Source organism: Lipotes vexillifer, unplaced genomic scaffold (assembly GCF_000442215.2).
Source record: "Lipotes vexillifer unplaced genomic scaffold, Lipotes_vexillifer_v1.1 scaffold79, whole genome shotgun sequence".
Classification (NCBI taxonomy): Eukaryota; Metazoa; Chordata; class Mammalia; order Artiodactyla; family Lipotidae; genus Lipotes; species Lipotes vexillifer.
Genome location: NW_006775678.1, coordinates 1,063,047 through 1,090,734, shown reverse-complemented (window position 1 = coordinate 1,090,734; position 27,688 = coordinate 1,063,047). Strand labels below are relative to the sequence as shown.

The following is a 27,688-nucleotide window of genomic DNA, read 5'->3' as shown; positions in this document are numbered from 1 at the left end:
AGGAATGACATGCGGGTAACAGTGGCATTCTGGTTTGTCTCACTGGCTTATGTGTAATCAGCACAGCTCAATCATCACTCACAATAACAGATGTTTATTAACAAAATATGGGCACAAAACTAAGCAAACTCGTCATGGTGCTAAAACTATGAGAAATAACATGTCAAGAAATAAGAGGGATCTCTACATATATTAACTGATACATATAACTACCTTCTTATTGTACTCCTGTGAGGTTTTATTTTCAGATAGTCACAGGTTCCATCAGTGCCTTTCAGAATGCCCACAGCCTGGACTGATGTCCTCGGTCTTTATGGAGTCCTCATTATTACTATGCCTTTCATCTCAGGTAAGGCTTCCCTTTAGCTTAACTTGTTCAGAAATCTGTTCTGATTAAAACTGGCCAAAGAATGATAAATACTCCTGCCAACTGTCAGTCTCTTAATGGTCAATGACTAACTACTCATCTGTACAGCACTAACAATAATTTTACTTCAGTTACAGACACCCACCCAACTAGTTCAGATGTGTTCAATGACTGAGCAGCTTTGAACAAGGACCCAGGGGTCTGGTGAGTTCAGAGATGTTACTCCTGTCACTCTTTCAAAGGCTGCTTCTTATCTTTCAAATTAAAGGTATGCATTTCCCCATTTAACTGCCTTTTTATGATACAGAGTTACTACAATGATAGAGAATATCTATAGTATCTTTAAGTTACCGCATTCAAAAACGAAATATCTAAAGCTAATGTTTCAATGTTTGTATTACTCACCGGGATGCCCGAGATTATTTAATTCATCTAAAATAAAATAAGAGAAAATAGATTAAATAATCTTTACATAATTTAAATAGATTTAAATAACCTTTAAATAATCTGCCAATGATAGTAAGACTGACAAAAGAAGTTGATTCTTGCACTGTTGAATCGTGTTATAATGTCTTATCAGGTTAGAACTTTTAAAATGCCATAAAGGAGAAGTCATGCAGTCAAACTGTGAAGAGGAGAGAATGTGGTTGTGGACCTCAGTTAGGACCTCTGAGCTATTACTACTTTCATTAAATGACAAAAAGCTAAATAGACTCATTCTTAATCTGATCAAAGTTTTAGATATTCTGGCCAATTATTGGATGAAAACAATCAAGAGACAGGTTTGTCTATGGCCTCGACTATACACTTCATGAAACTAATTAAAAACCTCAAATGATATTTTTGAGAATAAACTTAATTTTAGAACAGTTCAAGATTTACAGAACTATCGTGAAGACACTACAGAGAGTTTCTACAGACACCCACACCTGGTGTCCCTATTTCTAACATCTGTTGTTAGTAAGGCGTATTTGTCACAATTAATGAACCATTAATGTTCTTTTTTGTTCCAGGACCCCATTCGGGACACCACATCACGTTTACTTGTGTCTCCTTGGGCTCCTCTTTGCTGTGACAGTTTCTCAGACTTTCCTTGTTTTTGACGACAGTGACAGTTTTGAGGATTATCGGTGGGTGAGGTATTTTGTAGAATGTCTGTAAATCGGGATACGTCTGATGTTTTTCTCCTGGTTATATTGGTGGAATGTGTTTTTGGAGGTATAGTGGTTTCAGAATTGTTAGCCTGTAGAGCCTGGCTAACAGAAAGAAAATCATCTAAGCAAATACCTATGACATTATAGCCATCTATTTTTCCTTTACAAATTGTGTGAAGATAAAAATTAACATTCACAATAAATTATAAATGCCATACTATTCATAAAATATTATGCAGTAACTTCTGTGAGATATAAAATCAACTACAGAGTGGTATCAGCTAGAGTACAGGGTTCTGTACAATTTCTTCTGCCTTCTGTGTTCACTCATTCCCAGGTACTTAGGTTAGCACCTGTTCTTCCATCCCATAATCAGTGAGGTTGCTTCATACACTTGCAATAGGTTTAGATTCTTTTGTCATATTCTGTGTTCCATCCTGGGATCCCCCTCCTCTGACCTTCCTAAACCATTTAAAACCTGCATATATGTATTTACCACTACAGCTGCCATATAGAATATTTTCACTGCCCTAAAAAAATCCCCTGAGCTCCACCTATTCAACCCCCTACCCCTTCTCCTGATCAAGTATCTTTAACAAAGCACATAAAATAGATCACATCATGTTCTACAGGTAAAAAAAGATATGGTATGTTGGGACATTGTTAACATGTGCCACTCCACCAACTATAATAAATGCCTCAACTTTGCAGACTTTTTTAGAAAAGAAGAGTTGGATCTAATTTTTCCATCTGAAATTTTTGGAGTAGTTTCATAGTTGGATTTTCATCTGTGTTTGGAACAGATTTATCTGAAAGTTATTACTTAATAGTGTGTTTGCCACTGCAAAAATTATAGGAAGAATCTTGCAGGTAAAGAAGCAGCAAGGTGGTAATATACATGCATTGCCCAGAAGCTGAACAGCAATGCTAGTTTATGTTTATTCTTGGAGGTCTCCAATGTTAGGAGGTTTTAAAAATCATGCAATTAGGTGAAAAATGAGAAGGAAGGAGAGTTTGGTTAGGATTTCTTTACATAGATTCCCGCATGTAGAGCCCATAGGCCACAGGATTAGAACTGCTTTATGCTAGAGAATTCCTGTCCACAACTATGACTGGGATGAAAACAGTAATTATAGTATGTCAAAGTGACACCATAGCAGTATGAAGGACAGGAAAACCAGGAAACATAAGGTTTAACATTATTTTTTTACTTTGCTCAAGTAGAGCCTAAGGGTTTATAATAAAGAGGCAGAAATTGAAAAAATACTTTGCTATCCACAAACCTAATTTTGCAAAACAGTGACATCACACTAGGGGAAGGTAATTTAAGTTTTAAAATTTACTCACTACAACTTATGTGCAAGGCTTTGGTTAATTAAAACAAGATAAAAGTTTATGTTAAAGTAACATTCAGTTCTCTTTAATCTACCATGTCACTTTTACCATAATATATAGTCTTCAGCCTTGTAGCTTCAAAAAATGGATCTTATAAATTTTATATTAAAACAGGATATTTAATATTTGCTAAAGCATGCGTTAAACAATAAATCTCCTGTCCTGAAACTGTTATAGAAATTACATTTGCATTTGAGAGGCATCTTACCATGGCTAAAGGATAGATAAAATAATCTAAACAACTATCCATGACAGTATAGCCATGTATTTTTTACAAATTTTATGAAGATAATTAACATTAAGAATTACTTGCAACTGTTCACTATTCATAAGGTGTTGTACAGGAGCTTTATTTTTTAATTTTTTGGCCACACCATGCAGCATATGGCATCTTAGTTCCCCCACCAGGGATTGCACCTACACCCCCTGCTGTGGAAGTGCAGAGTCTTAACCACTGGACAGGGAAGTCCCAGGAACTTTATTTTTATATACAATAGAAAATCAATTAAAAATTAGATTTTTTTAAACATCTTTATTGGAGTATAATTGCTTTACAATAAAAATTAGTTGTTTTAATTAATGTCAGTTTAATAGTGTCTCTGGTAATTTATTGACCCTCAAAGACTAAGATACAGTATCCTTCTATCAAAATTTTTTCTTATAGCTAGTATTTTTTCCATCACTGCACTCAGTAAACCAGGGCACTCCACCAATCCCAAGAGGAACGAGCATGCGGGATATTTGGTTTCAAACCAAAGGATTACACTACCTTCAGTGCACTCCACTGCCACATCTGTTCTTCCTTGTTTCAGAGAAAACAAATGTGAATATATTGTAATTCATGATCTTAGGAAGGGCAGCCATCAAGCAGAGATAAGTAGCACAGAAATATGTTGACAAACCAACATATGCATCAATATCTCCTCCTACTGACAACATAACTAAATGCATTAAGCTGAACTAGAACACACCCCCAAATTATGCACTTCATAGAGGGATTGTTGGTTAATAATCATTCTTTCCTTTATATGCCTGTGATTTTTTTGAAAAAATGGTTTATTAAAAATCTTTTTCCCCTAAATCAAGGTTTTTTTTTTTTTTGCTAAAGTTTAACTAGAACACACCCCCAAATTATGCACTTCATAGAGGGATTGTTGGTTAATAATCATTCTTTCCTTTATATGCCTGTGATTTTTTTGAAAAAATGGTTTATTAAAAATCTTTTTCCCCTAAATCAAGGTTTTTTTTTTTTTTTTTTAGCTAAAGCTTTAAGGAATACATTTTTGCCATAAATGTTTAACATAAACTATAAAACTAAAAAAATTATGAAAACGGTCCCAATAAAATAGCCTTTTTTACAGTTCATTCTGCTCTTTGTGTGTGAATGCTGATTAGGAGTTTTAGTAATGTATGCTCTCAAATTTCTACTTAAGCATCAGCAGTTATTTTGTTTAACATACCATTAAATTCAATGGGTGAACAGAATTTCCGCTGTTCAAACACTTCATTTTATATCGCTCCGTCTGTCAGAATACTGAGCGATACTGCTTACCTACAATGACTTCTACTTTCTTGCTGTTTTGACTGTCTCGATCATTATATACACGACACCAATAGGTTCCTTGATGCTCCAAATCCACGTAAGGCACCTGTATCAATATTAGAACACGCTCACATTTCCTCAATTTTAATTTAAGTGGCTTGGAGAAAGTTATTTTGAGTTTGTTTTTTTTTAAACCTACAAATCCTAACATTTCAGACATTCCTAGATTATTTCCATTCATTAGGTCAAATATTAGCAAGGAAATAATACAATGAATCTAACAGTGGTGAGTCTGATGCAATACTGTTTGACATTTTTCATACAAGCACTTACATGTGGGCTGGTGTTCTAGCCCTTTTGCAAATATAAGAATCAATTAATATTAGATAATAAAGAACTTGAAAAAATACTGAAAACATTAAAACACCCCAAAGAATATGAATTTTAATATTCACTGTAATTTTCAATTATACTATTTATTTTACATATTAACCCCCCCAAATATCCCCAAGGCCAACTTCCTACCATGTATAGCTTTTTTGTCTCATGTGTTAATGGTGATTCATTTTTGAACCACTGGTAGTGAGGAATGGGGCTTCCAACAGCAACACACTGTAGGATCAACGTGCTGCCAGGCATCAGCTTTTGGGACTTTGGTTCAATACAGATTTGCAACTTAGAGTCAGAGACGCCATCCAAACTTCCTTAAATTAAAAGAAAAATATCACGGAACATAAATAAAATCTCTAGGTTAAAAAAATTTTTTTTAATTAAAAAAAGTTTTCAAGTTCATCCATCTTTTTTTTTTTTTACAATCTTCAATAGCATCTCCCAAATGATGTTTCATAAAACTGTAGCACATCTAGAAATATTAAGAGATGTTCTGTGGATAAAAGGATGCTATAGACAAATAAGTTTAGAACATTCTGGGTTAAACAAAGTTAAACAGATGTCTTTATTGCAGGACTTCTCAGTTTTCCAAGTGTTAGTAAGCATTGTGTATTTAAGAGGGGAAAATAGTTTAAGTGGTTTCTAAATGTGTTTGGCCACAGAGTTTTCGGTGGGAGCAAAGGACATAAACATCTTGAGTGATGTTTCTGTCCAAAACAGAAAGCTCTACGTTCTGCTGTTTCATTTAACTTGCCTTCTTGAAATTAGGAGTTTTGTTATTAGCACTGAATAAATATGGATGGGTTAAGCGTTATCTATTGAACGCTCATCTGTTACTCTCTAAGGGCCTTAAGGACAGAAGGCTTGTCAATGTGATCCAGTAACAATGAAACTCAGTGTCTAGCACATTGCAGGTGATCAATAATATTTGTTGAATGAATAAGATTCCATTTATAAACATATTAATTACATACACAGAAATATTCTAGGAAAACATATATCACTCAATTAATCATGACTATTTCTAGAGACTTTATTCGGGTGTAGGAAAAGCTAAATTGAGAGAAGAATGGCAAACAGACAAATTGGCAACAAAAAGTCTGTTTCCCTCATTCTTTTTGTCTAGCAAAAATGACAAATATGGTTCTTGACTGTTTGTGTGAAAAAATAATACCTGCTGGCTACTCTTTAGAGTACACGGGGTTTTTTCCTTGATCAATACTAGTTATTGGACTAAAAAGATGGATGGCAAAAGTAGAAAACCAGTTGGATGAAATGCTTCACTGCAGCAAACGATGCACTATGTGCCCTGTCATGCCTACTGCAACTCTATAGATGGTCTTTATTCCACGACACAAGTTTTTAGAAGTAATACAATAGTTTGGGAGAAAAAGTATAGAAAGGAACTGAAAAGTGAGCAAGACGGCATTAGATTTCTCTTCTCTTCCAAAACCAGGGACCACAACATCCAGACCCATGAAAGGTGGCAAGTTTGACTAGGTCAGCAGCAGGGCCAGACTGAGAAAGGTCATGTCAGCCCAAGACATCTACATGTCCGTCTTGTCTGTCTATCTATCCATCACATGGGCTATGGGATAAAATATTATCGACTGGTGACATTATATTGGGTGAAGTACACATGTGAGTACTATCTTTGATACTTTGAAGTTATTTATTTAAAAGTAAACATTTAAAATAAAATTAAAAAAAAGGCAATTCCCATCCCAGCATTCAGGTTACTTTATCACTTACTCTGGAAGCTTTCTGTTACTTCTGTGACATCACAAACATCCAGCTGTGACCACTGGCTAAATTCGAAGGTGAAATTATTATTAACTCGACAGACATAAAAGCCTGCATCTTTTATATGCACTGTGTTAAAAATAAGTTCTGATGCATTTCCATTCGGAATCTGTGAAAGGATCAATGAGAGGATAAAAATGAATGACTCATCAAAACACACCTTATAAAAATGTGCTGTGCAAAATGTATGATGTTCTTGGAACTTTGAAAAGTATATCTTTTCTCCCCCCAAGTTCTAAAATATCTGTTACTTAAAAAACGACAACATTTTGAGTAACTTGGGACTGAAGTCTTAGAAAATCAGTCTTCTATAAATCTGTTAACAAGAGAGTTAGGCTCTCTCTCTACCTTATATCTTCCCCAAACTCACTAATAGAAAAGTTACTAATCTGTCATTTAAAATTGTTTGATCATTAGTATCTAAAGAATCTAGCATTGTAACATTTATGAGCTAAGTAGTCATACAACATGACCAACCCATGATGGAGTGAAGGGATCACAGAAAGTTAGGTCTGGCTCTTTATTTCTGTTCTGATCAAATTAGCTGTCAGTATATGAGCAAGTTATTTTACCCCAAGGCCTCATTTCCTCATCTGCAAAATTCTATCAGAGGATAGATGCCGTGACCAATACGCTTCTTTCAAGGTCTGGGTGGAGAAGGGCTATGGGAAACCTATCAGTGATGGGAAGGAAGGTCCATGCAAGGGTTTCCCAAGCTTTTACTCCTGGGCTCTGGTCACCACGTTAAGTTTTCTTTCACCTTAGCTGCTCCCATCAATTTATCAGCACCACCCAACTCTGGCATATTGTCAAAGGGCTTTGTCAAGTGCCTCGTTATATATTGGCTCCCTTGCAAAGTACTTTAACAAGCTCTCCATCTCCAAACTCCAACCAATTGAATTCGGCTCTCTCTCCTCTCAGAACCTGCACCGGAGAGAGAGCATTTTGCTGAAGATCTGACAACTGGGATGGAGGCTGCCTTAGCACTGCCTGACCATCCTACCACGTGAACCTACTGTTTGCTTTCCTACTAGGCTATTCCTGTGGACTTTCTCTCTCCTTAAACCTCCTGCAATCCCACTTCTCTCAGCCATTGACTTTAGTCTGTGCTTATTTGTAACTCTCTTCCCTCCTGTTAAAATGGAAAGCGTGTCTTCCTAACAAAGGTTACTTGGGCTTGGGTTGCATGGGGATCCTAAACCACTCAGAATCCCAAAGCTGGTATGCAAACTAGTTCAAGCTGAAGATGTTTAGGATTCAACAGGTGCAGAAAGAAGCCTTATCAGAGCTTTCCTTATCTGACTAAAAGCAGAAACTTCTGGGCAATGAGGCTGCCATAAATTCCCTCTTCAGGGTGGCTTTTATTCCTAGGAAGGAGACCAAGAGGAAACCTACCATAAACCCCCACTCCAGGGAAGTTTTAAATAGCCATGAGGAAGATGGAAAGACCATTTGCACTTGCATGAATAAATATTACCACAAACTTTCTCATCTCCTGTTTATTCTCCTAGAAACCCCTTTGTATATATTTCCTAAAGAAACCCATTTGTTCTTCCCAGAGAGGCTTTTTCTCCTTCCTCCCTTTTCCTCTAACTGTAACCAATCACAGGACTACGTCTTTTGTAATTTCCCATATGAATAAACTTCTCTTGTTAATCTGTATTTTGCCTGTTAATTCACAGGCCCCCAGGGACTGAGCATGAGAGGGTGGGAGAAAGGTTTTTTCCTCTCCAACAATCCCCTCATCCTCTCTGACTTGCTCCTGCAATTTTCTCTCTGCTTTAGCATCTATTTCTCACTTTTATTGTATCACTCCCCAAAACATACTCTAGTACCTTTATATCTTAAACAAAAAAATCCCAAGTATATCCCCCCTTGACCCACATACCTCTCAGCAGCACTGAAAATGCTGACCACCCCTTTCTTCTTGAAATAATTTCCCAAGGGCTTCATACCATTCTCTCCTGGTTTTCCTCTTATCTTGCAAATTCTTCTTAGTCTCTCTACTGGTTCCTCCTCCACTACACAAACTTTCTTTTCTTTTCTTTTTTTTTAACACATTTATCTATGTATTTATTTATTTATTTTGGCCGTGCCGCATGGCATGAGGGATCTTAGTTCCCTGACCAGGGATCAAACCTGTGCCCCTTGCAGTGGAAGCGTCGAGTCCTAACCACTAGACTGCCAGGGAAGTCCCAACAAACTTTCAATGTTGTCTCCTGAGGTATCCAAGCTGACTTAGATGCATTTAGACATCCAATAGGCACTTCAAACTTAATATGTCTAAAACCAAACTCTTGAGTTTCTGCCCTTAATCTCTTCCTCTCCCAGTCTCTTAACACCTCAGTAAATAACAGGTCCCCAGATGCTTAAGTAGAAAATCTAGCGTCATCCTTGAGCTCTCTTCCTTTCCCCTCAGGCTCCACATTTAACCTGTTGGGTTTGATGAACTCTCTCTCTAAAATAAAGTGACTTACCCACGTTGATCCATCTCTACTGCCATGTCCTAATCCACACTACTGTTATTTGTAGTCCAGTGTAGGCATTAGATAACTGGTCTTCTTCTTTTTTTTTTTGCGGTACGCGGGCCTCCCACTGTTGTGGCCCCTCCCGTTGCGGAGCACAGGCTCCGGACGTGCAGGCTCAGCGGCCATGGCTCACGGGCCCAGGTGCTCTGCGGCATGTGGGATCTTCCTGGACCGGGGCACGAACCCGCGTCCCCTGCATCGGCAGGCGGACTCTCAACCACTGTGCCACCAGGGGAGCCCCTAACTGGTCTTCTTGCTTTGCTCTTGCTTCCCTTCAAGCAGCAAGTTGGTGTTTTAAAAACAAAAATTCTATCATGTTACTTCTCCTACTTAAGACCTTTAGTGGCTTCTCCCTTTGTATCACCCTGTTTATTTTCTCACAGCTCTTAACTCACAGAGTTATCTTATTTGCTCACTGTCTTTCCCCAGTGGAGCTGGCAGGGCCCCTGTGTGTCAATGCTTCACCATCCTGGACTTAGAACCCGGCCTGGCACAAAATAGGTGTCCAACAAATAGTCGTTAAATGAGTATCTCCTGAAATAGACTATGAACCTAAGTGTGGTTTGACAAAACTCGACTGAGAAGGGCTTTAAAATCCATTGCAACTCTTCAGATTCACGATGCACTGCTCACCCTCTACATTCCTCCCCTTCTCAAGTCAGAACATAGTTCACAAATGATATACTTAATAGAGTAAGTTTTGTCCATGATTTCTTCCTCAAAAGGTGTTTATTAAAATGAAGGCCACTTTGCAGTTGAGAAAATATGGTAAAAATAACTTTAGTTACCATCTCTCGAGAGCCTTGGCACATAAACTATCCCATCAATTAAGTTCTCTCAACCCCTGACGATAGGAATTCGAGTCGCTACTAACAGTCAAGGATCCAACACAGGCCTGTCTGGTGCCAGTGCAGTCCTGTTACTGCAGTTCACATCTGCCTTACCTCACCTGTGTGTGAGGGACGGAAATTAAAAATTGTACAGATCCACACGTTTCTCCTAAGGCACAGGGTGATCCCATCAAAGGAAAGACTGTCATCTCGGAACAGCTCTTGAACTTAAGTTTCAGATTTACAAATGGAGTCTTAATGTTGAGTTGGAAAGCAAGTTTAGTTATGTGACTAACAGCCTGCAAAGAATAATGGAGTTTCAAGGTACCATCTAGGAGGCAAGGGAGCGAGGGGAGATGAATGAGGGAGAAGAGAGAAGCCCATCAGAGTGGGACACAACGTGGCCAGACCACTGAGAAATCCCCAGCAGCAGAGTGCTCAAAGAATGTTTAAGACAAGAGGATGCCAATATGCAATTTTAAATAACTTGTTGGGTGGCACGGGGATACAACCCTTCCACCAAAGGAATAAATGCCCCTTTCTAACAACCTGAGTTTTACTTCAGAATCTACCATAAAAGCCTAAATCTTTTGATATAATACAGTTATGGGGAATGCTTAAAATAATATTGCCTTCCATGTTGCTTTGAAAATCTTTTAAAGATTCAGACTGGAACATAATCTGTTGTAAAGAATTTTGTACAGATATTTTAGAATGTACTGGTGATGTTTCATGTTTGTTAACACTGTTGCCCCAAGTACTCCTGATTTTCCACAATTTTCAGAATAGAGAACTGATTTTATTACTGCTTACCAAAGTAATGATTACTGAATAAACACTTCAGTAATAACACAGATCCTATAACAAGGACCTATCATATCCTCTAACAAAATTCTAAAAACACACTGAAGACAACAGGCTAATTAATTTTCTTTCTCTCTTCTCATGACAGAGGAATTAAAAGACATTAAAAAATTACCTCTTTATTCATTTTGAACCATTGATATTGTACAAAAGGATGCCCAGTTGCCCGGCAACACAGCTTCACAAACTGTCCAGCCAAGACTGCCTTGGATTCTGGGTTTACAGTGATCTTTATTCCTTAAAAAAAACAAAGTTATATAAAGTCAGAAAAGAGGGGTTTTCCTTGTTTATGTTTCTGAAACCAAAAGAAGAAATATTTTGGAAATAACCTGCATATTCATCCTGGTTATAAATCACCCACTCACATCTCCTTCTCCATCAGATGATGAGTTTGTGAGTTCCAGGCTCTGTAAAACCTGGAGGAAAGGAACTCACCTGCAGAAGACTTTGATCTACTGCACTTCCCCTTCCCCACGACTGGGGGAAAAAATTGTTTGCCATATTTCTTCAATTCTGAGAAACATTTTTTCCACATTCTAACACCTCTGAAGTCAGGATGAGCCTTATCATAGCTGTCTGCATACAGCAGTCACGATGCTTTCTCTGTGCCAGCTCTAGGAATACTTAGTCATAAAGGCTTATCCGGCCAGCACTTCAACTGAGTTAGGTGCGCTGTTAGTAAGACAAGTGTGAGTTTAAATACCACTTAAATGTCTTCAAAAGACATATGAGGGAATTCCCTGGTGGCCCAGTGGGTGAGACTCTGTGCTCCCAATGCAGAGGGCCCGGGTTCGATCCCTGGTCAGGGAACTAGATCCCGCCTGCCACAACTAACAGCCTGCGTGTGGTAATTAAGACCTGGTGCATGGGGCTTCCCTGGTGGCGCAGTGGTTAAGAATCCACCTGCCAATGCAGGGGACACGGGTTCGAGCCCTGGTTGGGGAAGATCCCACATGCCGCAGGGCAACTAAGCCCGTGCACCACAACTACTGAGCCTGTGCCCTAAAGCCCGCGAGCCACAACTACTGAGCCCACGTGCCACAACTACTGAAGCCTGTGCGCCTAGAGCCCATGCTCCGCAACAAGAAAAGCCACGACAATGAGAAGCCTGAGCACTTCAACAAAGAGTAGCCCCCGCTCACCGCAACTAGAGAAAGCCCGTGCGCAGCAGTGAAGACCCAACACAGCCAAAAATAAAAACAAAATAAAAAAATTAAAAAAAAAAAAAAAGACCTGGCACAGCCTAAATAAATAAATAAATAAATATTAAAAAAGAAAGGGCATATGAATGTCAATGCTGTGATTTAGCATTAAAACTATTCCGTAACCAGAAAGGTACAGAAACAGAACAGCAGGATATAAATTTGATACATGTGATGCAAACAGTTCTCATCTGAAAAATGACTACCAGCATCAAAACTTGGAAAACTTTTGACAGGAGCTTCCTGTCAAAGATCCTGGAGTTGGGCTTCCCTGGTGGCGCAGTGGTTGAGAGTCCGCCTGCCGATGCAGGGCACACGGGCTCGTGCCCCGGTCCGGGAGGATCCCACACAAGATCTCCTTCTCCGCAAGACCCCCCAGTCTTGTCCATCTCAGGGAAGATAAACCAGGCCCTGGCCTCGCCCCAAGCATCCAGTTACTCAGGATGGAAACTTAGCAGCCCCCCCCCAAACCCCTCCTGCCCACGTCCTCCTTCCCCACGCGTAATTTAGCTGCGAGGCCTGTCGCTTAAGCATTTCCACATCTCACCATCTTCAACGCCATGAGCTTAATCCAAGCCACCATCCCCTCCTGAACCACTGTCACAGCCTGCGAACTTTCTTTACTTCCAACCAGCAGCCCAATGTCTTTTTAAAACATAAATTAATCCATATCACTCCTCTGATAAAACCCTTTACTGACCTCCCATTGGATTTAGAATAAAACCCAAGCTCCTTACGTGGCCAGCGAGGCCCTCATGCCCACCAGGCTCCAGCCGCGGAGGGCCTCTTTCCTTCGGAAGACAAGCTCTTTCCTGCCTTTCCACCTCCTGGTCCTCTGCTGGATTCCGCCCTAACCCCCACTGTTTCAGGACAGACTCTCTCATCATCCAGGTCTCCAGCTGGTGCAGGAAGCATGAGCTACCTCCCCCCTCCCGCCCAGCATTATACTCATCCCACTTTGTGGGCTTCACTGCACTAATCACCCCGAGTCCCGTTTCTTATTATCTGTGTCACCTGCTAAAACAGAAGCTCTTGTCTCAGCCACCAGTTTACCAGACGCCTAGAATAGTGCCTGGCATATGTGAAACGGTGGGTGTTCAACACATATTTGTTGAACGAATGTGTATAATAATAACAAAAATTACTATAATGGCAACTTACTGGCTGCTTTACATATGCCCAGCACTTTGATCTCTAACTTTCAAAATAATCATGTGAGTTAGATATTAACTAGATCTATGTTACAATGAGGAAAATGAACTTACGTCATTTGCAGAAAGTCATCCAAATTACCCTGTGTAAATTATTAACTTCTCTGAGATTCCTTTTTTCTCATTGTAAAATAGCAGAACCAGGATGCAAAGCTAAGTTTTCTTGGGCTTTAAAACCCTTTTAAGCCTTGGGTTATCCCAGTGATTGTTTTTTTTTTCCTTCCACCTTTATTGAGGTATAAGTGACAAATAAAAACTGCATATATTTAAGGGTGCACAACATGATGATTCAGTATAGGTATACATTTGTGAAATGGTGGTCACAATCAAGTTAATTAACACATCCATCACCTCACATAGTTATCATTTTCTGATGGTTCTTAATGCATCTCCCATGCTAATCCCATCTTCTGCCACAGTGAGCGTCTCTTACTGGAAGGAGGGTGTCAGGCACAGTGCAGTGTCTTGTGCCATGGCAGTGCTTAAAAACGTACTGTGGCAAAGATTCTCTGCTATTGCACAAAGAGACAAGAGATGAGAATGAAGGAAACTGAAAGGCTTTCTCTCTAGAGGGTCTTACGAAGAAATGAATGACTTCAGAGGAAGGCGCCCATGTGATCAGGATGTTCTAAAAGCTTCCTTTGTGGGAGACAAGACTAAATGATTTTTAACAGACATTCAAACTCACAGTTGATACATCTGTCCTGTACCAACAATTTTAGAAGTCTAAGTCTTCAAGAAGCAAGCAAAGACATGTCTTTATTATTTACTGCTTCAAAGACTGAGAACTGAAAGGCACAGTGTGATTTGGAACCCGCCCTGGTGAGCAGCACAGAGAGAAGTCACAACACCTCCCATGTCTTAACCACACATATTTCTTTCCACCCTGTCTCGTGTGCGACAGGGAACCACGGTCACCTCTAACCACCCTCGCGCAGCGCCCACTAGGCAGAATGTGCTGAACAAAGTAAAGAGGGAAGATGACACAGAGCTCTGGACGGTGTACCAAGGCAGACGAAAGTTCTATTTTAAAGGGTGAATGCACAGCTTCCTGGCAAACAAGCCTATTTTCAGATAACATCTGCAAAGAAGTCAAAGAGGTTACTTGATTTCCTGTAAGCCGGAGAGAATCTGACTGGGTCTGATGGAACATGGGGATTGTGCTTTCAACACGTGTACACCTGTGTAGAGCAACCGGCTCAAGATATTACACAATAAAACTAAAACCCCTGCTGGAATCACTAAACAGATAAATTAGGGTGATTCTTGACCTGACAAAAGGATTCATCATAGGTTCCCTTTGAGTTGTTCTCTCTTACAATGCAGTTACTATCGAAGTAATTCACAGCTTTTCCAGGAACAGATCTATTGGGTACGTTACAGCGCATCTATTTTCAGGGGCCATGAACCAAAAAACGTTTTCTATCATCTTCCATCTAAAACTCTACCTCAACGTTATTTTGAACATTTCAAAACTATTACTGAAAAGCACCCCAGAGAGTCCCAGAATAAATACCATTCCTCTTCCTCTAACAACTTCCCCCCATTACACAACCAGTGTACTGGTTGTGTACTTTCCTCTTACGGGTCAATTTACATTTGCATCTACTGTGGCTAAACCTGGTCTCCTACATCACACCCCTCGTCCTTCTACATCATCGACAACTCCCTTTAACACCTTGGCGTGGAAACCCATCCTTCCAGCCCTCGCCACCACTCTCTTTCTAGCTCTCTTCTTTAATTTTATTCCCATTTATACTATCTTTGCCTCTTTTCACTTCTTAATATCTTGCTTTCAGGAGTTTCTGTTGTTCACGGAACAAGATGAGTCCCTTATAAGTAAGATCTAGTTAGTTGAGTACTTTTTAATTTGGCAAGAAGAAAAAAATTGAAGTCTGGGGGTCAAAGAGAGAATTGAGGTAATAATCCATAACTAAGCCTCCCAAACAATCCAGAAACTTCCTAGTATTATGGAAATGACATTGAGTTCAGGTCAGGGTCAGGAGACCCAGGTTCTGATACTATGTTTGTCAATAACCAACTGTGATTTTGGCCAAATGATAACTTCTGGTAATCTCTTTTTCCACATAAATGTGTGCTCACGTTTAAAATTTAAATGTACAGGACACGGAAGCAACCTAAGTGTCCATCGACAGATGAATGGATAAAGAAGATGTGGCACATATATACAATGGAATATTACTCAGCCATAAAAAGAAATGAAATTGAGTTATTTGTAGTGAGGTGGATGGACCTAGACTCTGTCATACACAGTGAAGTAAGTCAGAAAGAGAAAAACAAACACCGCATGTTAACACATATATCTGGAAGCTAAAAAAAAAAACAAACCCCAAAAACCTAGGGGCAGGACAGGAATAAAGACGCAGACGTAGAGAATGGACTTGAGGACACAGGGAGGGGGAAGCTGGGGCGAAGTGAGAATAGCATCGACACATATACACTACCAAATGTAAAATAGATAGCTAGTGGGAAGCAGCCGCATAGCACAGGGAGATCAGCTCGGCGCTTTGTGACCACCTAGAGGGGTGGGATAGGGAGGGTGAGAGGGACACGCAAGAGGGAGGAGATATGGGGATATATGTATATGTATAGCTGATCACTTTGTTATACAGCAGAAACTAACACACCGTTGTAAAGCAATTATACTCCAACAAAGATGTTAAAAGAATAAAAGTAAAATAAAAAATAAAATAAAATTTAAATGTTCATAATAGTACTGTTCTTGGCTTTCACAGAATTGCGAAGATAAAATGTGAAGTAAAGGTATCCTGGAAACGAAAGAATAATATTCAACTATCTTTGCTCTTGTCTTAGAGACAATAAAAGTAATAAAAAATTGGTACCAGAAACATAACAATGAGTATAGTACAAGGAATTAAAGAAGAAAAATGAATTCATATGAAAAAGGGGTGGGGAAAAATGGAAAAGATGTCAGTGAAATCACATGACTCTGCCAGCACTTCTGAAATGTATGCACAGCAAAGCTCCTTTCATACAAGAATGAAATAAAATGGTAGCATCACAAAACTGGGGCAGAAAGAACCTTGGGATCCATCTAATGAAACCCATGTGTAACGTGTTAATTTTCTCTAAACATCCCCCACTGTCTAGCCTCTGCTTAGCCGATTCCAGGTCAGAGCACGGCTTCCTTGGCAACCAATCTCGTGATGTGCAGGACTCTAGTTGATAGAGCCTACTAGTCAGCACTCAAAAGGTTTCTCTTAAACAAAACTCTAATTGATGGCGCTTATACATCTGCACTCAAATGGTTTCACTCAAAACAAAAACATCTCAGATGGCACATCTAAGTTTATCTGTATTTGCCAAGGTTACAGATGCCAATTTTGGTTGCTCTGAGATCAGAGTCTTTGACCCTTAAATAAAAAAATAAATAAAGGTCTAAAACAATCATTACAGACCTCTGGTTCAAAACAATTTCAGCAAATTCATTTAACACCCCGCCCCTCTTCAATTCCCACTGAAATGACCAAAGGAATAAAAATAGGGAAACAATGAGTCAGAGCTGAAAAATGCAGATGGACACCATCCATACATAAAAATTATAAGCCATTTCTCTAACAAAGGGCAGGCAAGACCAGTCTGAGAGGCAAGCTGGCCAACCCATGTGCTATGGAAAAGCCCAATCGGCGGGAAAGCAGAAGAGAATAAATGACAACCTTTTGAAAAATATATTACGTGTCAGAGCCCATGGAGCACAAGAATTTGGGGGTGAGTTACCCTTGGCTTAGACCTCATGTTAAGTGAGGGACCACTGAAGTTGGCTCCTAATCAAGGCAGGTGTTCCAGTTAGAGATGGGGGAACCCTCCCCAGCTACCTCTGAGCCACCAAAGCAAAGACATCCAAGAAACTCGGTACCACAGCCGTCTTCTATGGCCACATCTCTGGCTGTCATCCCACAAACAACGGGATGACAAAATCAGACGAAAAAAAATCTGAAGTTTCCCCTTCTCCTTGTATTTAGGCCTGAAAGACCTGTTCAGAGGTTCACAGCATCCTAGTCACCCAAAACCAGAGCTCTCTATAACGACAATCAGATAAAAGTCATCAGGCTCTTTGTGGAATAAGAACTAATGTCTTCTTATGAAACTGCGCTACCAAAAACAAAAAAAGAGAGAAAACGTTAGATTATTCTTACTTTGCATTTTCACCAAGATTCAGGAATACACTGAAAAGGAAAAACTGGAGATTTAATATATACTTGTTTTTATGATTGTACTGGACGTGATGAGTTACATGTTTGTCTCCCCTACTAGACGATGAATTTTGAACGTGTAGGAACTATTGTTTTAATTCATAGTACCAAGCACAATGCCTGGAATAGCAGAAGTATTAGAATACAGTAATGTTGACTGAATGAGCAAAATCCCAGATTAAGTTGATTCTATCAGAGCTTGCATTCTTAATATAATTACAGTAGTTTTTATTCTCAATGTCTTTACTGAAGTATAAAAATTATTCTCAAATTCTTATATTTCTATATTCTAATGTATGTAAATACAGTAAGTTTTAGATTATCCAAGTAAGATTCAGGTAGAAAGCTAACTGTAAATTACTGAGTTTTATTAGATCCCCAAATAGTTCCTCTTAAATCAATAATTAACATTCAAGTAACAACTGATTTCTAATGAATACTATATAGCTAATGAATACTATATGCCTAATATGACATAAAACTTCACAGAAATAGTGCGTAAGTGGTCATGTAGAAACTGCTGTCTTTTTCCTATTCTCCCCTCAAATATGAAAGAGTCCCGGGGATAACTGAAAAAGCCTGTTGGCCCAATATCGGAACGATCTGCACAGGGGAACACTGATGGTAAAGCACTGATCCTACTATTTGGAGAGAAACACAAAGAGCAGAAACAGATTTTTCCGAAGAAGATGACTGATGTTTATTAGGATGGCACTGTATTCGCTGCTGGCCTATCACATCAAAACAGAAAATACTGCTAAAAATTTCAGGCACATCACTACACACAAATAAACATGTGACTCAATTTCAGTCAAGCTCAGTTTCATACATGGGAAACTTTGAAAACTTGGAAACCTTTGATCTCAGGCCAGTGATCACACCACAGATCATGAGATGTGTGTGCAGCCTCCATGGTCACCTAGATGCAACTCAACACAGCATCATCTCAGCAGCTCCTCCAAGTCTGAGAGGTAGAGAACACTGACTCTCATTTTATTGACTTGGCAACAATGGTGGAGTAATTAAGTGCAATTATTGAAAAACAATGAGATATTAAAGTTATAGTTAATTCCCAAAGAGGTTCCTTAGAGGCCCCAGTAAGTCTATAAAGTCTGAGAACTTAGTGGCTGAGTGCCCTAGACTGGCAGATTTCAATTGCCACAACTCCTGGGTACTTTTGAGACACTGGGGATACAAAAATTAATAAATGTCACCTGAAGAAATAATTTACTGGTGACAGAAAGCAATAGCATCTAGATGGGATCTGCATTATCCCAGGCCTCTTGTATGAAGAGGCAATGAGAAACATTTGTCAAGCATCAGGTACAGTGGGTAACACAAGAGAGGCGTTTATAGAGGACCTACTTCATCATCTATACTAGGCCTGGTAGAGCCAGGGATAACCTGAGAGTCCAGGTTTCCTGGCTCACAATCCAGGGGCCCTTCCATTTGTAGTAGACTTTTCAGTTGCTCCCCCTTACATGCCCAGCATCCAATTTTGTTTGGTGGTCCATGAGGTTTCTGGAAAGCTAACTGAACCCACTCCACTCCTGGCTCTAAGCCAGGGGGACTGGCACATTCCAACTCCCTGGCTGGTGACAGGTACAGGGACAGGCACGTGGCCAAAATTAGTTAGCTTATTAGGGAATCCTACGATTTTTGCTGGGACAAAGATTAATGCAAGCAACAGCTAGTAGACATCCTATGACTAGGTAGAAAGTCAGCCTTGGGAGGAAGCCAATGACAAGAGAGGAAGAGCAAAGACAAAATCCAACTCCTTGGATATAAGGCTGCCCCCTGCCTTTCTTGAAGCCCAACCTGCTTCAAGACTTTTCTGTTGGAACCAGCCTGCTCCCTTTATTGCACCAACTTGAGTTGGGGTTTCTGCTACGTGTACTTGTCAGTACACCACTACAACACGTGTCTCTAATTCCCCAAGCCCCCAAGAAAGAAGGTCTGCAGCGCCGCTGCCATCACGTGACTTGGATGACATGGTCCCTCCTGCTGATGTCATGGTAACTGACCAACTCCATCCACAGCTGTGGAAAGGAGGGACTGTTTCCTGTTCCTCAAATCTGACCTTGGAAGTGAGCAACCTCACGCAATATTGGTATATTCAGGAAAAAAAAAAATCATGTGGTTGAGTTACTCAACATTTCAAAAGCACCATGTGGGCCAAAAACTTCAACAATAAACATTTGTTACACTTTCTCTCATTCATATACATAAATAAATGTGTGTATTTACTTTCTTGGCTGCACTATTTTAAAATAAGTTATAGAAATCTTTCCCCTCCACACTTTCACGTGCACCTCCTTGGAATAAAGACATTCTTCTATAGAAGTACAGCACCGTCGTCACACGGTAATTCCCTAATGTCTAATATGCAGGTTATACTCAAGTTATTCCAATTGTCCCCAAAATGTCTTCTATAGCTGTTGTTTTGGAAAAACAATCCAACAAATGTTTATGCACTGTATTTGCTTTTTATGCGTTCTTTAGTCTCAACCTGGGGGGGAAAACGAGGCTCCATATGTTTACATGTTTCAAAAATACTTAACACAATTCATTTGGTCAAATGAGGTATTTTCCTGAGTCTGTCTCCATGAACTCCTGGAGAACGTGCCCCCGCGAAGCACGTACCTGGGGGGTTGAGGAGCTGAAGGACCTCAGTGTGCTCCATTGTCTGCAGGAAGTCGCTCAGCTCCACGACCGTACAGCCTTTCTCACCCAGCAGCTTCAGTAAACACAGGCTCGGGCTGCCTTCAGGCTCCAGGACCTTAAGACAACACTGCTCCAAGTCTAGACAACTGCAAACGACAAATTTAATTCAAGTCAACAGATTTTCTTCACTATGACCTGCCTGCTATATGTTTGGCCCCGTCATGGGTGTTGTAGAGGATACACAGCAAGTTGTTGCGTGGTGGGGAAAACGGTTTACATTACGAATGCTGCTGTCCCTTTAGACACGGTCTCCTAATGATGCTCATCTTGGATAGCAGAAGTTGGCAAACTTTTCCTGTAAAGTGCCAGAGAGTAAATGTTTTGGGCTTCATACGGGCCACAGAGTCTCTGCTGCATATTCTTTTCTTGATTTTTGTTTTGTTTTACAATTTTTAAAATATAAAAAACATTCTTAGCTATACAAAAACAGGCAGTGGCCTCAACATGGCCCACAGGCTGTTGTTTGCAGACTCCTGTTCTATATGTTTCGACACAATTTTGTCTTAAAATCATGAGCTTTTCTTTCACAAGCATGTCTTCTTTACCCAAATAGATAACAGTACTCCTTGCAAGCAGACACCCTATCATATATATATACATATATATATATATATATGTATATATATATATCTTTTTAAAATCCCTCAGTACCTAAAATTTCGTCTTGCCCATATAAATTATTCATAACTGAAATGCCTGGAAGCCTGGATGGAAGGGGTCAAACATAATGGTACCACAGCTGTGGCACAGCCAAGATTAGTTAGGAAGCTTTCATATGACTTAAAATATTGTTAGTCCACATTCATTTTGATCAGTTTTAGTAAAAGGCTGCCACAGCATTTATATAATGGTCACCCAAGATTTATAATTCTGTGATAAAGTTGGTTATTTCATGAAGAAAATGGATCCAACCAAAATAACTTCAATACTAATATTCTATCTCACAGGATTGTTAGAATTAAATTAGACAATCCATGTAAAAAGTACTTAACATAGTGTGCGGCAAATAATAAGCACTGAATAAAAACTAGCTATTATTATGCAATAAAAATATGGGAATATTAAAAGGAGACTAAGGCTAATTTCGCTTATTTCTAAAACTGTTTTAGCTTTTCCTTAAAAACTGTTTTTGACCCTGGACGCCAGCCTCTGCCTCTGGACCCGGAAGGCCGAGAAGGAGCCGCGGTTCGCAATCCCGAGCGCCAACCATGGCCCGCGCCGCCGGATCCGCAAGCCCGAAGCCCCAAGGAGGCGCGCCGCGAGCCCGGCTCGCACCGCGCCCCAGGCTGGGCCCATCCTTAGGCACTTCCTCCCGTCAACTTGCTCGCCGGAGACATCGGGTTCTGAAGGAGATCCGAACTCTTCAGAAGAGCACACACCTGCTGTTAAAGGAAGAACCCCTTCTGCCGCCTGGCAAGAGAAATATGTGTTAAATTCACTTGTGGTGTGGACATCAGTTGGCAAGCCCAGGCCCTGCTGGCCCTACAGGAGGCAGCAGAAGCGTTTCTAGTTCATCTCTTGGAGGATGCCTATCTCCTCTCCTTACGTGCCTGCCGTGTCACTCTGTTCCCGAACGACGTGCCGCTGGCCAGGAGGATCCGAGGCATCAGGAAGGGCTCGGCTGAGCTCCTGCCGCCCGTGACTCTGGATGATACCAGGGACTCCGCCCGTAACTAGGGCCAGATCCACGGAGTACAAGGTGCTGCCTGGACTTGCTGTCTCTGAGCAGAGCGTGTGTGTTGCTTTTGTAGTTAGGTTTTTTTTAAGAAGAATAAGACTGCATGGCTTGCCTCTGTAACAGAGGTAATACATGACAGAATCAACACATTCCAAAAGTCCTGAGAATAATTTTCAGATGAAGAGACTCCAAGTTTGACTTCACTTTGCAAATTATTCATACGCCTGATGATTTGAAAGACACCAGATTTTCTAGGTTATGAGAGAAAAGGATATTTACTGATTATTTTAGATCTTTCTGTACCATTTAAATTTTTTTACCATATGTATATTTACTTTTATTTAAAACATAAGGGAAAAAATAAGAGAAGACCACTTCAACCAGTTGCATGGAAGAGCCTGGCGCGTCCAGCATACAAATCTCTGTCCTTCAGGTTGATTTCATCATTAGTGGCAGCAGCAAGTTCCTGTGTGGATTGTGCCTGTCAACAGATTATATAGCTTTTCAAAACCTCAACTGGGATGAAAACAGGAAATCGTTAAGGTTTGATGTTCTGGCTCCTTCTGGTAAATTCCTATCAAAATCATTCAGAAATTCTAGCTTGTAGAGTTTATTCTTATTTGCAAGTCATAGACAATGTATCATAATTTATACTGCAGAATTTTTCATTCCAGGACTTTTAAGAGCCTTTTCAATGTTCTTACAGGTATTTTTTTATAACTCCCTTGTGGAGAGAGAATAAAAATAATTCTTTAATGAGAAAAGGTTGAAGCGAAGTCACTATTATACAGAGATTATACTGTGTCCTTTGTGCGTTAGCGTTAAGTTCTTCATTTGGATGCTTTGCCAACAGCCACAATTTAAACAAGAGAATTCAGGGATGTGTTTTTGTCTCTGGTGGAGTAGAGTGAGAGCAGATAAAAACCTTGCCCATCTCTTGTAACTGAAAGCAGCTTAAGAGATCTCCAGAGAAATGGAAAGTGCCACAATTTCCCACAATGGGAAATTGTGTGTAGTGAAAATGATTAGTGAGGGCGGACACTAATAATGATGTGTCAGCCAACTGAACTGAGAGACAAACTAAAGGGAAAAGGACCAAGTTCTGTTGTGTGATAGACTTTAACCCTTTGGAAAAACCGTTTCCTGTTCGACATCAACTCATTTTTATGTAGACATTGGAATAAAGCTTACCTATCTATGACTAAAACAAACAAACAAACAAAAACGTTTTTGGAGAGACTTCCCTGGTGGCACAGTGGTTAAGGATCCGCCTGCCAGTGCAGGGGACACGGGTTTGAGCCCTGGTCCAGGAAGATCCCACATGCCGTGGAGCAACAAAGCCTGTGCGCCTCAACTACTGAGCCTGCACTTTAAAGCCTGTGAACCACAACTACTGAGCCCATGTGCCACAACTACTGAAGCCCACACGCCTAGAGCCCATGCTCCACCACAAGAGAAGCCACCACAATGAGAAGCCCGCGCACCGCAATGAAGAGTAGCCCCTGCACACCACAACAAAGACCCAATGCAGCCAAAAATAAATAAATTTAAAAAATTAAAAAAAAATAATTGTTTTTGAGTAATTACTGTTTTGGTAACCAGATAGTGTCCTCCAAAGCCTCCAGTCACTAGGTATTCTTTTCTAGGTATTCTAGTTAAATTTGTATATTCAATACTCTATCCTTGTTAAATGTCAATAATCATAGTACAGATCAACCATTCCCAATTCTGGGCTGTACACTCTGGCAGCACAATCTGAAGTCCATGGCAAACTGATAAAGGTAAGGACAATAAGACTGTCTTTTACTCTAAGATTATCTTTCCTATTTTTAAAAGTGTTAAAGTGTCCTTTCTTTTATGAAATAATGGTGATTGCGATGGTAGCAAAAACAAAAGCTGAAGGTGCTGCTACAATATTTTGTAAAATTTTCTTTTACTAGTCTCTGGAATGCCCAAGGAACCAGTATTAGACACAATATAAGGACTACCCATTTTTCAAATAATTATAATATGAAATTTATAAAAACAAGGATGCTGTATGCTAATTTTTTTATGATTCAGAAAGGTTATCAAGATCTGATACATGAAATTAAGATGCCATCTTGTCAAATGCAACCAAACAGTGCTTTAATCTTTATATTAATATGGAGAAAACTAAAAACAATTTTACTTTCCCCCCACCAAATGAAGAAAGATCAAATTGAAATAGACAACGACTTTTCTTCCAATACAAGAGGCACTGGAGAAAAACAAGGTGCTCTCTCTTCTCTCCTTTTACTGATTTTCCACATGGGTACCGGCTTTCAGCTAAGGTGATGTTTACACATACCCAACTTTTCTTTCTTTCCTTTTTTAGTTACATTCCTGTCAGGCTGTGCTTTGAAGTGGTTTCTACCAGCTCTAATTTGAAATTTCTGATTTAATTAAAAAGACTGCTTTCTTACTGAAACAAATAGACTTTGCTTTTAAAAAAACCCTATATTTATCTTTACTTTTAAAAATGTATAATCAAATAGAACATACTGATATTATACACCTTTTAGGGTACAAACCATGGCACTGCTTTTAGATTCTTTTGTTTCTCTTGGTACATTTACACTTCAGAATCCTTATTCATTAATTCAACAACTACTTATTAATCACCTAAAATAGGACAACCATTTTTTCTAGGTATTTTTCTAGCTGCAAACAAAATCGCCCATCCTCCTAGATTTTTCTACAGGAGAGGGACAGATATGTACACACACAGAGATCTGTGCATCCATCCATCCATCCAACTGTCCTAAGTGCTTTGGAGAAAAACAAAGCAAAGCAGGGGGATAGGTAAGGCTGGAGCAGACGTAGGAGGTGATTTTAAGTAGTGTGATCAGAGAAGACCTCACTGAGAAGGTGACCTTTTTAAAAAAAATGTAATCAATGTTGTTTATTTTTAAAATTTTAATTGAAATATAGTTGACTTACAATGCTGTGCTAGTTTCAAATGTATAGCAAAGTGATTCAATTATACATAAATATACAAATATATTCCTTTTTTACATTCTCCTCCATTATAGGTTATTACAAGATATTGAGTATAGTTCCCTCTGCTATATAGTAGGTCCTTGTTGGTTACCTATTTTATATACAGTAGTGTGTATATTTTAGTCCCAAATTCCTAATTTATCGCTCCCTCCTTTCCCCTTTGGTAACCATAAGTCTGTTTTCTACATCTGTGAGTCTATTTCTGTTTTGTAAATAACTTCATTTGTATCATTCTTTTAGATTCTACATATAAGCAATATCATATTTTTCATTCTCTGTGAGAAGGTGACTTTTAAGCAAACACCTGAAGACGTAAAGGAGCCTGTCTTGTGGTTCATCCGTGGAAAACATCTCAGGTTGAGCAAACAGCAAGTCCAAAGGCCCTACTGTCTTCAAGGAAGGGCAAGAAAGCATGTGTGCCTAGAGCTGAGAGAGGGAGGGAGACACTAACAGGATATCAGTTCCAAGAGCTCACTGGTAGCTAACTGGTGTTTTTACTCTGAGATGGAGAAACAATGGGAGGGTTTTGAAGAGAGGGAGGATAAGACCTGATTTAATGTTTTAAAAGATTCTTACTGCTATATTGAGAATAGACTGGGATGGGAGCAAAGCAGGAGGTGGAGAAGTTAGGCGGCCACTGGAGCAATGCAGGTGAGAGATGATGGTGGCCTGGACCAGGGTGGTCGCAGTGGACATAGGATCCTAGACACATACTGGAGGTACGGCAGAAGGGATTTGCTGATGCAGTGGATGTGGTATGTAAAAGCGGAGTCAGGAATGACTCTGAAGTTTCTGGCCTCAGCACCTGGACAGATGTAGTTGCCCTTCACTGAGATGCAGACGACTGCAAGAGAAAGAGGTTATGGCAGAAGACGTGTTAAGTTTTGGACGTGTTGCATTTAAGATGTCTATTAGTCATTCAAGAGGGGATCTACACGAATGAATCCATGAGTTCAAAGCAAAGACATGGGCTGAAGATATGAACTGAGAGGAATCAACCTAAATACGTGTAAAGCTAGGAGGACTTAAGGATAACACCAAGGTGGGGATTAGGTGAAGAAGTCTAGACAAAGAGATACACCGCCTAAGCCCTAAGGCATTCCAAAAATCCACAGATGAAGAGGTAGAGACTGAAGAGATAGGGACAGGAGGAAACCTTCCCATCATACAGTGCTCGAGGGCAGGATTCCATAGCTAAAAGAGCACCTGCTACACAGCAAGTATGCAGTGGCTGACTGTTTTCCCTGGTCCCAAAGCCCCATCTCTAAGCTCCCTCCTTCATGGAATTTACACACTATTAGAGCCTCCTGACAGCTCTGCCATCTTTGGGGCTCGAAGAACGTTCCATGCCTCCGCAGAATTCACACTGCTTGGGCAAGACACTCAGAACCTGTGCTTATCTACACTGACAGCAAAGGGCATTCAATATTCAGGCAGTTTGGAATGGAACTAGGGCTGAGTTTGTTTAGGGCACTCCCACATGTTCATGTTTTGGGAAACTAAACTATATGTAAGGATTTATCCTGAATCACCAACAACCATCTGGAAACACTCCTTATCCCTGATGGGACAGTTCAGAAGGAACTCCTGTGGCTTATTTATTAAATTCTTACCTAGTCGGAGAAAGTCGTATAGAGTGAGGAAAAAAAGTGAAAAGAAACAGAATAGGCAACCTTCTGGGATTTTAGGGCTGTGAATCCAGTGACTCTGCAGAAAGCACTGCACATCCTCGTGGGAACTGTCATCCATTTGGACTAGATTCACTGTAATTCCTGTGTTTGACACTAGAGAAAAATGCCTTTCGGACCTTTTACTATTGTAGATGCTCTTTTGCCATCGGTATGAAATCGTTTTAAACTCACTGTTTTAGTCTTAAATAGAAAAAGCACCGCCAGCTTACCTTGCCCCCTCAGTTGTCACTCCCCAGCCTCCAAGTTCCCAGGGCTAACCTTTTGTTAGGTCAGTTTAATTCTTCTGATCTCAACAGGTATGTGAGCTTAACGTTCTCCAGTTCTCCAACCTTCAGGGTGGCCTCCACCTTCCCCAGCACAACTAACCTACCCTGAGCTAACCTTCACCATCCTGGAAGGCTGGCCAAACTCATCTGTCTCCAGTAAACTTCCCACCCTGAAATCCCCAGCTCCCACCACTTCGTGCCCTTTGTTGCTTGTCTCCTCTTGCTGGGCAACTGCCCTCTCTCCATACTACCTTCACCAGAGAAGTGGTCTCAAACTTTTCCATTAGTTCCTCAAACAAAGCTAATACCATTCTACAGCCTTTAACAAAACTTAACTGAAGGCTTAGGGAGGAAAACTGAACACCTGATGTCAGGTGTCCACTACTTTTAGATTCTATCAGCCATGCCTCCTCAGTGGCAGGGCCTCACTGATGTTCTCCCTCCTTCACGGCCAAATAGGAGTGCTCACTTCAGGAGAACCTTCTTCAGGAAAGGCCAGAGCCTTCCCTAACTAGAGTAGTAGTTAATTTCACAAATTAACCAATCACAGACCTGGTAATCTGACCCCGCCCCCTGCCCACAAAGAAGACAACTGTTTATGTTATTGTAAGTCTAGAAATTCAGAAATCTATGGACCTAGAATAATAGTATGTATCTTGGATTTTCTTTGCACAGCCAAAAGCACAATGTATTCTTCCTAGAACAGAAAAAAAAAAAAAAAAAAAGGGGGGGGACTTCCCTGGCAGTCCCGTGGTTAAGACTCTGGGCTTCCCATGCAGGGAAAAT

At 40.1% G+C, this 27,688-nt stretch overlaps 1 protein-coding gene across 2 annotated transcripts in view; it reads right to left on the bottom strand.

Annotated features, from left to right (window-relative positions):
• Window positions 1-27,688, bottom strand: part of MALT1 (MALT1 paracaspase) — a 54,639-nt gene that overhangs the window by 23,823 nt on the left and 3,128 nt on the right. The window contains exons 2-8 of one of the 2 annotated variants that reach the window (XM_007450110.1): window positions 20,166-20,332; window positions 10,990-11,111; window positions 6,602-6,761; window positions 4,985-5,163; window positions 4,469-4,565; window positions 3,686-3,718; window positions 773-799 (exon numbers count right to left, since the gene is read on the bottom strand). In XM_007450110.1, the coding sequence (XP_007450172.1) occupies window positions 773-799; window positions 3,686-3,718; window positions 4,469-4,565; window positions 4,985-5,163; window positions 6,602-6,761; window positions 10,990-11,111; window positions 20,166-20,332 (785 nt within the window). The remainder of the gene's footprint in view (window positions 1-772; window positions 800-3,685; window positions 3,719-4,468; window positions 4,566-4,984; window positions 5,164-6,601; window positions 6,762-10,989; window positions 11,112-20,165; window positions 20,333-27,688) is intronic. The other variant, XM_007450111.1, reaches the window with a different exon arrangement.